This window comes from Mustela nigripes, chromosome 14 (assembly GCF_022355385.1).
Source record: "Mustela nigripes isolate SB6536 chromosome 14, MUSNIG.SB6536, whole genome shotgun sequence".
In the NCBI taxonomy this organism is placed as follows: domain Eukaryota; kingdom Metazoa; phylum Chordata; class Mammalia; order Carnivora; family Mustelidae; genus Mustela; species Mustela nigripes.
The window spans coordinates 17,344,094-17,356,480 of record NC_081570.1 but is presented as its reverse complement, the minus strand read 5'-3'; the positions used below and the strand labels follow the sequence as shown (position 1 = coordinate 17,356,480).

Sequence of the window (12,387 nt, the reverse complement as noted above, 5' to 3'; positions counted from 1 at the left end):
ACTGCCGAGCTATCCAGGAGCCAAAACTGAGTGAGAAAGGCAAAGCCAAACAGACAAAAGGGCATGGCCTTTGGATAGCGGCTCTTCTGGCTCATCTGATCCCACCTAGATAAATCTCAGCCCCACCTCCACCCACTCCCAGGACAGGGCCCCTCCTTCCTGGCTAAGAGCACCCCAGAAACTATGCATCCTGACTCAGAGGAGTGGAAATGTCCCAGGCTAGGCTAGGTGGCCTCTGAAGACTGCTGCCCTAACATCTGTTCCCACCCCAGGACTGATGTTGGTCCCCAACGTGGAATTCACGTCAGTGCTGAAGCCAGTCTTCACGCGAGAGAAGGAGCCCTTCTCCCTGTCCTGCTTATTCTCGGAAGATGTGTTGGATGCTGAGCAGAACATCCAGTGGCGCCAAGATGGTGAGCCCCTCCCCCCACTCCGTCCTGGTCCTCAGCCTTCAGGGGCAGAGATGGAAGCCAGAGAGGGACCACGCTGCTCTTCATCTGGGAGGCAAGGGGAGGCCAAGGCGCAGTCACAGCCACTGCCCACTGATAGCCAGGGAGGGGAAGGATGTCTGACCCTCCTTCCCCACCTGTGACCAGGCTTGCAGCCAAAGGACAAGGAGCACAGTGGCCGACAAACACCCCTAGGGAGACCGCACCTGCTGGGGGCTGGGGGCAGGGGGTGGGAGGCGGGGGAGGCAGAAGAGTGGGAAAGCCACAGCAAGCCCTGAGAGACATTTGTGATAAGGCTGAGATGTCTTCCCAAACGTGTAGACCTTCCAGAATGGAGGTCCTGACAGGAGAGGGGAACACAGAGCAGGACGGCCCCACAGTGTGGCCTCGGTGTGGCCTCAGGGCAGGACCCACTTCCTGAGCCCCAGAGGCCCCTTCACCGAGTCCCTGTCCCTCTCACTGAGGTTACACTGCTGAGTCCCCACTCTCCCCACACCCCTCAACAGGCCCTCTACCTTCCGCACGGATGCCCCAACTCCCTCAGTGAGCCCCCAACCCCTTTCCCGAGCCTCCATGCCTTCAGCAAGCCCCCACTCCCTTCACTGAGCTTACAACCCCCACCCACTGAGCCCCCAACACCCACAGTGACCCCCCAACCCCCATGCAGAGACGCTGACCCTCACAAAAGGGCCCGTCTCTCATTTCCACTTTGTCACCTCCAACTCCTCCCTGGGCCTTTGACCACTTCTCTAAATGCTCACTCCCATGTTGAGCCACCATCCCCCCCCCGACCTGGCCCCACTCCCCAAACCTTCAGCAGAGGAGAGTTCGGGGCCACGTTGGCAGAGCCCTGGAGATCACCAACCCCTCCCCCACTCCCCAGCTAAGCCTCAGGCTATAGCCCCACCACCCACACCACCCACACCAGCCATACCAGCCACACTGCTGCCTCAACTCAGACCATCTAAGGGTACCCAGGGGAAGCCAGGGCCCATATTGGACCCCTCCTCTCCTCAGGGAGACTACTGAGATCCTCAAGACGCCGGCAGATCCTCTATGAAGACCGCCAGGCATCCCTGAAGGTGTCCTGTGCCTATAAGGAGGATGAGGGGCTCTACACAGTCCAGGTGCCTTCCCCCTTGGGGCTCCAGGAGCAGAGCACTTACGTGTTTGTGAGAGGTGAGTGGGGGCTTGGAGGGTAAAAGGTGTAGCTGGAGCCCAGCAACCAGATGGGCTGTGGCACCTTCGGCAAGTTTCCCTGCCCTCTCGGGGCCTCAGTTTCCCTGTTATAAATAGGGGTGTTGAGTGAGAGTCTCCAAGAATCCCTTTGGCATCCTATGACCCTCCAAAAAGATACAGCTTGAGTCTCAGACCTAATGGGAGGTGTGGAGGGAGCACTGAGCATGGGCTGGGATGATTCCAGTACCTGGTAAGTTCTGCCTCTTGGTCTTTAAACTGATTCAGGTTCAAATCCTGACTTTCCACTTCATTAGCTGGTGACCTTGAGCAAGTCACTTTTCCTCTGAGACTCTGTTTTCCCAACCACAAAATGGAGGGATGCTACAGGGCTCAGTTTCAATACACTGATCATTCAGGGGCATAGAGTGCAATGGGCCCCTAATGACTGGTACTCCCACAGCCTCCCAGATGCTGTTGTTAAAAAGGAGGGCTGGGCAGGGAGCCTGCTTCCCCCTCTCTCTCTCTGCCTGCCTCTCTGCCTATTTGTGATCTCTGTCTGTCAAGTAAACAAATAAAATCTTAAAAAAGAAAAAAAAGGAAGCTATTGTTCAGGTCCTTGAGGACCATAAGATCACAAGTGAGCCCTGGAGGGTTCCCCTGAAGTGGTTGCTGGGAGGGAGTGGGACGGTCTGTGGCCAAAGAGACACCAAGTGAGGAACCTTCCTCTTCCCCTCCTCCCACCCCCTACTCGGGGTCTCAGATGCAGCAGCCGAGAAGCCAGGGGCCCCGGGTTCCCCTCTGAATGTCCGATGCCTGAATGTGAACAGAGACTGCCTCATTCTGACTTGGACCCCACCCAGCGACACCCGGGGCCACCCCATCACCAGCTACTCCATCGAGCTGTGAGTCAGCCTCTTGAGGGGCAGAGCCTCCTGGGGGAGACCTCGTGAGAGTAAGAGCGGGGGCCACAGGATAGAGGGAGCCCCATGCCTAGCCTCAGAACCGGGCGGGAAGGAGACCAGGTCATATGATATAGGGGCAAGAGAAAGGTATCCGCACCTCCAAATCTGTCACCTCCGGTACCTGGAATTCCACCACTGGAGTCAGCCGTGTGGACCCTGGGAGGGGCAAACATGACGTGCTTGGAAGTGAGCCTGAGTAGGTATGTTGGCTCCCTTCCTCTCTGAGTGACAGAGAGAGACAGGACAGCACTGACCCGGAGGGGAGGGGAGGGCCCGGAACATCCCACCCCCTGCACAAGCTGCCAGGTCCTGGCCCTAGTCTGAGGTGACAGATGCCCTGCCTCACAGCAGGTACTGAAGCTGCGTGCCTAACCTCATGGAGTCCTTGCGATCCTGTCCAGGGCAGCAGGGGACTCTGTGGTGCCCCATTCTACAGATGAGGAAACTGAGGCACATGAGGTGATGACTTTGCCCAAAGTCACATTGCTTTTCAGTGGTAGGGCCAGGATTCTGACCCCACGAGCCCACTGTCCCATCCAGCTGGCAGTGCGTGCCGGCGTACCAAGTGAGGACAGTGGTACCCGGATGGCACAGAGAGCCCAAAGTTGGAGGGTCCATCTGGACCGCACGCCAAGTTAGGGAGTGGGCGGCCCTTGGGTAAAATCCGAGTTCTATCATTCACGAGGTTTTGAGAGGAGAGCAGGACTCGAACTGGTAGCCTGGGGTGAAGGAATGGCCTTGGTAGGGGCTCAGACCCGGCAAGTGTGAGTCGGGGGCAGGGCCTGAAAGCTGGGGCCTCTCTCCTGCAGGTGCCAGGGCGAGTCTGCGCAGTGGGTTCCCTGGCACGAGGGCCCTGGCGGGACCTGTCGGTGCCCCATCCAAGGCCTTCTGGAAGGCCAGAGCTATCGGTTCCGGGTGCGAGCCGTCAGCAGAGCAGGCAGCAGCCTCCCCTCCAAGGCATCAGAACTGGTTGTCATGCGCGACCGTGATGAAGACCAGAGAAAGACAGGTGGGTGCAGAGGCCCTGAGGAACATTCTAGAGCATCCATCAGGGCACTCTGAGGACCGCTGCATGCAGGACACAGGTAGCACAGACCCCATACCAAGCCTTATTCCAAGGGGTTGGGGGAGACAAGGCACAGCCCTCGGGAACTGCTAGTCTGATGAGGGAGACACAGTCTCAGGCACTCCTAGGTTGTGGGAGGAAGCACAGTGCTGTCCTTAGGAACCCCTAGCCTGAGGGGGAAGGGACAACTAGTCTAACGGAAGAAACACAAATCTGTCCACAGGAGATGCTAATCTGAGGGGGGAACCACAGCACCTTCTTCAGATACCCTAAAGGAGAAAAACAGCCCTGCCTCAGGAGCCCTGAGCTGGGAGAGATATGGGGGTGGTGGTGCAGGCACCACCCTTTCAGCCTTGAGGGGTCACCCTGACTTGGGTTTGCCTCCCAGCTCCGCCTTACCCTAGCTAGCCAACCCCAGGCCCATCACTTCTCCTCTGTCCCCATTTGTTGCAAGGAGACAGGGCATCTCTCAGGGTCTAGAACAGCAGTGTTCCACTTTGGACCCTGGAGAAATGCAGGCTCAGAGAGCACCTGCCTGAGGTCACACAATGAGGGGCCCAAAGGCCAGGACTGGGAAGAGGGTGAGGAATCAGCACCCCGAGTGGACAGGTCCTGCTCTGACCCTCCCTGACCCGGCCCCACCCCCACATACCCTGCACCCCCTGCTTCTCCCCCAACGTGCTCTGTTCTCCACCCTAGAGATCTCCTTTGACCTGGGAAACAAGATCACAATCAACACAGATGATTTTGAAGGTATGTGTGAACCTCCTGACACTCTGCCTCGAGCTGTGAGTCAGCCTCCTTTGTTTCTGGAAACTCGGGGAAACAAAGTGGCCGAGAGGCGGAAGGTGTCTGTGTGCAGGCTATGGGGAGGCGAGGGCGGGTGAGGTCCATCTGGAGGAGGCCAGGGTCCTCAGGTGACCTCGGCCCGTCTTGCCGTGCCCCTTGTGGAGGAGGTGGCATGTTGGGGAAAGTCCTGGGGAGGACATCGGGAGACGAGGCTTGTGGCCCTGGCTCTGCCTGGCCCTGCTAGATGACGAGGAGCAAGTTCCTGCCCCTCTCTGGGCCCAGTTCCTCGTCTATGAAATGAGGGGTCTCTGAGGGCCCACCCCATCTCCTCCTCGATGACTCTGATTCCAGACTTTGTGACCATCCCCTCGCCCCCCACCAACGTCCACGCCAGTGAGATCCGTGAAGCCTACGTGGTTCTGAGCTGGGAGGAGCCAAGGCCTCGGGGCAGAGCTCCCCTGACATACACTCTGGAGAAGGTACAGAGACCCCATGGGCCCCAGCCCCAGGCTGGGCTGAAAAGCAGACACCGCCGGCGCATGGAGGCATCGGGGGGCATGGGCAGGGGGACAGCTGGAGAGACGGCAGACGGTGTCCCTGGGTGGCTTTCAGAGACTAGAGGAGAATCTGTACCTGGAAGGTACCTGCCCCTCCATGGGGGCAGACCTTCCAAAGTGACCTGAGCCCCGTGTGGCCAGTGACTGGCAACAGCTCCTGGGGCTGTTCGTGGAAATGCCCAGAATTAAGACATACAGATGATGGTGACAACAGTACAATCCACCATTTCCTGGGTACCTCCCCACCCCCGGGTCTGGCTGGCATGAGGCCACACATCGGGTCCAGCAGGAATTCCTGGCCAAGGCCATGTTGGGAGGGTACCCACGAGCCAGGGTCACAGTGGGCAGCCCTCCCATAGCAGGGGGTTGGGGGCGGGCTGCCTGGAGGCAGTTCCCACCCACATGGGGCAGGGGCAGGTGTCTGGGGCTGTGGGCCGCTCGTGCATGCAGGGCGGATCTCATAGCAGAGCTGAGGCAGCTGGCAGGGTGAAAAACAGCGTGGTGTTAAGATCAACTCAAATCCTGGCTTCTGCTGTGCAAGCCAGGTTCCTGAGCTCCCTGAGCCTCAGTTTCCTCCGGCGGCAAATGGAGAATGAAATAAGACGCCACACGCAGCCGGGCCAGCAGCTCCAGGCCTGAAAACATGCCCCGAGGACACATTGTTGGCCCTAACCCCTCTAGAGGAAGAGACGAGGTTTGCTTCTCATTACTCACCGTGCCCAGCACAGGATCTGGCACACAGCAGGTGGACAGTACAGAGTTAGTGAAAGTCCCAGGGAGGAGTCTCCACCTCCGGTTGTTCATCCGGGCCTCTCTTGGCACACTCAGGGCGGGGGAGGGGGGAGGGAGGGGAGGGAGTTCAAATCTGTGTGACCTTGGGCCAGTTATGGAGTCTCCCTGTGCCTCAGTTTCCTCTTCTGTAAAAGAGAGATAATAACCATACACACCTCATAGAGCCAATACAAGGACCAAGTAAGGCACCTATGGACTTAGAATAGAGAACACACATAGAGGCACACAGGAGGTGCTCAGCAATGTTTGCTGGTTTTATTGTGGGGTTTTGTGTGTGTGTGCGTGTGTGTGTGTGTGTGTGTGTGTGTGGCCAAGCTGATTTCTGGACTCCTGGCAGGTGGGTGGGCCTTGGGAGGGGAAAGCATGGCAGGTAGGGAGGTAGGGTGCACGGCGGGGTCAGCGAATTCCCCCAGTGCTTCTGGATCTTTCCTGGCACCTGCACTGCCCTCAGCTTGTCACCCTCTATCTGCCCAGAGATGCAGGATTTGTGGCTACCTTTTGGGCCCCTTATGCTGGGGAGAGTGAACAGGTTTGGGGACACCCACAGCTGGGCTTAAATACCGAATACACCAGTTATTAGATGCATGACTTTCAGCCAAGGGACTTAAACTCCCTGAGCACAAGTTTTCTCACTGGTGGGGAAATTAATACCCCCCTTCAAGGTTATCATGAAAATTCATTCCTTTTCTCATTTATGGGTCCCGCCAAACATAGACTGAGCACCTCCCATGTGCCAGGACTCTTCCCGGCCCTGGGGACATGGCAGTGGATAAAACAGGCAAACCCCTGCCTCATGGAGCTGAGCTTCGAGTCAGGGGTGTGACGGTAAAGGAAATAAATCAGGAAGATCCTTAGCACATTAGCTAGTGGTAGGCATAAAGGCAAAAGACTAAAAGGGGGGAAAGGGTCTGAAGTGTTGAGGGAAGGGGTGGCTGACATTTTAGTTTAGAGGCTGGGAGTTCTCCCTGAGAAGGTGAGTTTTGAATAAAAACCTAAAGGAAAGGAGGAGCCCACCAGAGATTTCTGCAGGGAAGAACATCCCCGACAAAAGGGGTAAGCAAGTGCAAAGGCCCAGAGGCAGGAGTTGGGCCTGGCGCCATCGGGAATAGCAGGGAGGCATGGGGCAAAGGGGGAGTGAATGTGACCAGACAGGTAGCAAGGGTCAGGCCACAGAGAAGCTTTGGCTCTAAGGGAGATGGTGGTTGTGGGCAGCCGGGGACAGGGATCTGACTTGTGTAGTGAAGGGATCTTCTGACCATCATTTGGAGAAAAGAGTGATGTAGCTCCGGTAAAAGATGATGGTGGCTTGGATCAAAGTTGTAGCAAGGGCATCAGGGTGGTAAGCCAGGGTGGGATTCTGGATGAATTCTGAAGATGGGGTCAAATGGATTTGTTGATGGAGCCTATTTGGGGTTGGAGGGACAAAGGGAAGGACTCCAGGATACCTTCAAGGATTTTTTTGGCCTGAGCCACTTAACCTTAACTGGTTAAGGTCCCATTAACCAAATGTGGGTGATTTGGGGAGAAGATCCAGAGTGGAGTTCCGGACACAGAGGATGTGAGGTGCTCAGTAGGCACCGGGCAGAGATGTGGAAGAGGCAGAAGGGTCCAGAGCTCGGTGTTCAGAGGCAGCCAGGGCCGGGGGTCAGAAGTGAATGAGAGCCCCCAGCATAGAGCCCAGTGCCAGGCAGCTGCTTCACCAATGTGCCTTTCTCTCCTTTGTCACAGTCAGTCATAGGTAGTGGCACCTGGGAGGCCATCCATACAGACACTCCTGTGAAATCCCCAAGGTTCGCCCTTTTGGATCTGGAGAAAGGGAAGTCGTATGTCTTCAAAGTGCGAGCCATAAACCAGTATGGCATGAGCGATCCCTCGGAGCCCAGTGAGCCCATCGCCTTGAGGGGGAAGCCAGGTACTGATGTGATGCCGGAGATGGGGGCTAGGCCAGGCCAGGCCAGGCTGTCAGCCTCCACGGCCAGGGCCCCATCGCCCGCAGGGACAAAACCATGCTCATTTCCCTGTCCCTGACCCCTTCTTCCCATCTTGAAATGGCAAAGCAACATGATCTCAGGCCTGTCAAGTTTCAGAACACCAGGAATCGCATCTCTCTGGGTAGGGAGCTCGTGAGAGTTCGGGGATTTTTTTCCAGCTCAACAATTCATATGTTGCAGAATCCAGCTGGTCCAGTGCAGGGGCCAAGTGTGAGCAGGGGTGTCCCTCAAGTCTAACGCTGTCGCACCCAAGCTCTAGCTCCCCAGGCCGGATGCCTCTCAGCAGCCACACTGTGTGGACCTGGGCGAGTCATTGCCTACTCGCAAACCTTGCTGTCCTCGGCTGTCAAATGTGCTGTTCCCAAGGCCTGGTTATGGCTCCCACCTCCATCCCTGAGTCTCCCAGGTGCAGCTCCGTCCTGGTCCCCACTCCGGGGCCCCTCCCTCTCCTGAGGCCTCCGGATTCTGGGGCTCTTTGAGTTTTGATAAGATCAGATCAGAAGGTTCCCTGCAGCTGTCACGACTGAGACTGGCCCTTTAAGGAGCCCAGCTGCAGCACTACCAAGCCCAGGGGAGCCTGGGCCTAGATTTGCTCTGTTCCAATAATATAGGAAATATATGTGTGTGCGCACGTATATACATATGTATTACATGTGTATTTGTGTATGTGTGTGTGTATATACATATGCATATATACATTCATAGCAAATACGAACGGGTTGGTGAGCAAGTGATGTTTTCCTTTGATTCTGGCCCAGTTAACATTTAGCCACAATTCGGGGTCTGACCTATGAGCGGTTTATGACTGAATGTGTGATCACAGTCTCTGAAGCACAAAGAAGTTTTAGGGCAAAGTTCTCGTACACGTCAGTAAAAGAAAGAAGAGAAGAAGGGGGGGGAGGGGAGGGAAGGGAAGAAAAAATAAAAAGCGTTTACTTGTATGAGAAAAGTAAGATTATTATACAAAAATGGGAAAACACCAAAAAAAGCAAAAAAGAGTGGCCGGGGAGGAGAAAGGGACAGAGACTGAAGATGAATGAATGGAGGCTTTCGTGAGGAAGCGGAGATATTTGGAGGTGAGAGGGGAGAGGACTTGTGACTAATAGGGCCCGGGAAGGGCACCCCCCCCCCTCCAGGCTCCTGGGTCATGCCTGCCCTCCCGTCCCCGCCCCCTGGATTGCAGGGGTTGGGGGGGTTCTCCCAGCCTTTCCCCACTCCCCCCTCCTCTCCAGTTTGTTAGGCCAGCATCCTCACACAGCCCACGTTTCTGTTTTTTAGCTACTCTCCCTCCTCCAGCTCAAGTTCAAGCGTTCCGAGACACGCAGACATCTGTATCCCTGACCTGGGAACCCTTGAAAGACGCCCCAGAACTCCTGGGTTATTACATCTATTCCCGGGAGGCGGGATCATCTGAGTGGCAAACTGTGAACAACAAGCCCATCCAGGGCCGCAAGTGAGTTTGCCCCACCCCTCCCGTAGGGACTGCCCACACCTGCCGTTCTGAGTGTGCTGCTGGGCACTGTTCTTTCTTCTTCTCAGACGGAGGCATAGAGTGCTTAAGTAACTTGCCCAGACTCCCTTAGCTAGTCATGGAGACACTGGGACTTGGCCAGGACGACCTTGTCTTTGGCACACACTGGCTGAGGGCATCCTGTCTCTAGAGGAGATGGACTGAGTCTCGTCCGTCCTGGAGCTTAGAGACAGAGAGAGGCAGAGGATGTGGCCACAGGCTCTGCCTGCACCCCTCCCTTGCCTGGGGCTCTTGCACTGACACTTGCCTCCCCAAGCCTGGGGGAGACATAGAGCCCCCGCTCTATGGAGCCACCACACTCTCCTCCCCGCTGAAGCTCCCGCCTCACAAGCCCCTGGTCCTTGCAGGCAGTGAACCGTGAGGCTTCTGGGCTCACGTTTTGAGGCTCTGTGGGGTCAAGGGCTTGGGTGGCGAGGGCTCTCCCCACCCTTCCATCAGCCGGCTGGCTGAGCCCGGAGCACAGTCACCTGGGTCCCCCTTGGCCAGGAGCCTCTTGACCATCTGACCCAGAAAAAGGGACAGGACCATGAACCCCACAAGTCGTTGGTGTCTCATGGTCATCTGTGAGGGGTCACTCACAACTTGTTATTGCTAAAGTTCCCAAGTTGGAGAATCATCAAAGTTTTTACAGATTCGGATAGATTTGACCAGGTTGTCAATAGAACATCTCCCCCCGGCTTGCATTTGGTGTGCTTCCATGAGGGAGTCACTGGAAGGGAGTGGCCTGTCTGGGACACTTATCACACACGGTGTGGGGGGAGGGGGCACGGGGTCCTCTGGAATGTCTAGAGAACTCGTGTGTGCATGCCATTGGTGACACGTGTCATGCCTGGAAAGAGGCATCCACCACCGCCGGGGAGTGCTGCCTGTGTGAAGGCATCAAGGGAGCCCCGTAGGGCTGTGGGGGTCCGGTTCCCTGCCCTATGGCCGGCCCCACAGCACCAGGCTTTCACTGGAGGTGCTCAGACAGCATCCGAACGTCTGAATGGATGAGTAACAGACGGGCAGCTCTGCACTCTGATTCAGGAAGCCTGGGCTGTCCCGACTCTGTTCCTAACGGGCTGTGTACTCTCGGCTCGCCTCTTTCCTTCTGGGGGAGGCCCTCCCTCCCCACCTGTAAAATGAAGAAATGGGACAGTTTGATCCCTCGAGATTCCCCCCCCCCAACATTCCAACATTCATCTTCATCCTCATGTCCAAAACAGGGGTGTTATGACGAAGGCCCGAGTTTCCGTAGATGACAGGGGGCGCCGTGGCTAGATGTGTGCATGTGTGCTGTCATCGTCACCTTCTGGCCCCACAGGGGCCAGTCTCTAGGGAGTCACCCCTGGCCTCACTCGTTCAGGTCCTCCCTGAGCCTTGTCCACTTGGTGCTCCGTCTGTCTTACTGAGGCATGTTCCCCATTGGAGTGCGTGTCCCCGAGCAGGGAACTGGTTTCTCTGTCAGCCATCAGCACTTGATTTCGGTCCTCGGGTCTCGTCAGGGATGCCTGGCTGGGAGAAGCTCCCTGTAGGGCCAGATTTGCTGCAGGACGCTGTTGGTAAGGGAAAAGAGAGAAAGGGGTCTGCCATTTGGGTTTCATCAAGAAGGGACAGGATGGGGATATTTTTCTTTAAACCAGAACGTATCTGGATGTAGGTCTCTGGTTGACAGTTCTCCTTGGGGGGCTTGGAAAGGACACCAGGCTGTAGAATCACAGCACTCGGAATAAGGGACACTGTCGTGTTTCAGGGACGAAGCCCAAGTCCTGGAGATGCGCCAGGTGGCACAGGTCTGGGGTTGGCTCCCTGGGCCATGACTGTGTGAGTTCAAGGTGGAGAACATGATGGTCTGATTTACAGATATTACGAAATAATGACCACCAGAGGCTTAGTCAACGTCGGTCATCTCATATAGATACAATAAAAAGAAAAGAAAGAAAGAGGGACATACAGGTGGCTCAGTTGGTTAAGTGTCTGCCTCCCGCTCAGGTTGTGATCCCAGGGTCCTGGGATCAATTCCTGCCTCGGGCTCCCTGCTCAGTGGGGAGCTTGCTTCTCCCTCTGCCCCTCACCCCACTTGTATTTTTTCTCTTGTTCACTCTCTCTCAAATTAGATTTTTAAAAATGATTTTATTTATTTATATGCCAGAGAGAGCTGAGCAGGGAGCCTGATGCGGGCCTCTTTCCCAGGACCCTGGGATCATGACCTGAGCCGAAGGCAGATGCTTAACCAACTGAGCCACCCAAGGGTCCCTCTTTCAAATTAATAAATAAAATCTCTCCTTTTTTTTTTTTTTTTTTAAAGAAAGAGATGATTTCTCCTTGTAATGAAGACTTTTAGGATCTACTCTCTAACAGCTTTCTCGTATATCACACAATGGGGTTAACTATGGTTGCTGTGGTGTGTATGACACCTCAAGTACTGATTTCTCTTAGAGCTGGAAGTTTGTACCTTTTGATTACCTTCCTCCAGCCTTTCAAATCTTAAGAACATCACTCTCTAGAGTGCGGACACCACTGTGAGGGCAAGGGCCAATATCTTTAGGTAAGAGCTAGTCGCAAACCCTTAAATCCCACTGCTAGGGGCCACTTATCCCACAAGTTGTTCTAGAAAGTTCAGGGATGTCTGCAACCTGTTTGGCCTTCCCTGAAAGCTCGCCCATGTCTCTTCCAGGTTTACAGTTCCCGGGCTAAGGACGGGGAAGGAGTACGAGTTTTGCATCAGATCAGTCAGCGAGGCTGGGGTAGGCGAGAGCTCACCCGCCACTGACCCCATCAGGGTCAAGCAGGCTCTGGGTAAGTCCGAAGGGCAGGTGCAGCCTACAAGTCTCTTGGGGGAATCCCTGGGCTGGGCAGAGAGCAGGGGCTTATAGATCACATCTTGGAGGGTGTAACCCAGAGACCAAGGGACCGTATGTCTTCTGAGGGGATCTAGAGCAGATCCTGACCTCCCCCTTTCCTTTGGGGAGAAAGGACAATGGCCTGAGATCATAGGACGATATCTGACCAGCTCTGGACCCAGGTGTCCTGTAGGGAGCAGAGTCAAGGTTACCAGCAAATGCCCCTGGCAAATCCAGTGCCCACCTGAG

At 55.8% G+C, this 12,387-nt stretch overlaps 1 protein-coding gene across 1 annotated transcript in view; it reads left to right on the top strand.

Moving 5' to 3' along the window:
* MYOM3 (myomesin 3) overlaps positions 1–12,387 on the top strand; it is a 48,446-nt gene that overhangs the window by 15,999 nt on the left and 20,060 nt on the right. The window contains exons 10-18 of the mRNA XM_059376646.1: positions 273–413; positions 1,467–1,628; positions 2,389–2,530; positions 3,400–3,599; positions 4,356–4,409; positions 4,797–4,924; positions 7,523–7,706; positions 9,064–9,238; positions 11,973–12,094. Of these exons, the coding sequence (XP_059232629.1) occupies positions 273–413; positions 1,467–1,628; positions 2,389–2,530; positions 3,400–3,599; positions 4,356–4,409; positions 4,797–4,924; positions 7,523–7,706; positions 9,064–9,238; positions 11,973–12,094 (1,308 nt within the window). The remainder of the gene's footprint in view (positions 1–272; positions 414–1,466; positions 1,629–2,388; positions 2,531–3,399; positions 3,600–4,355; positions 4,410–4,796; positions 4,925–7,522; positions 7,707–9,063; positions 9,239–11,972; positions 12,095–12,387) is intronic.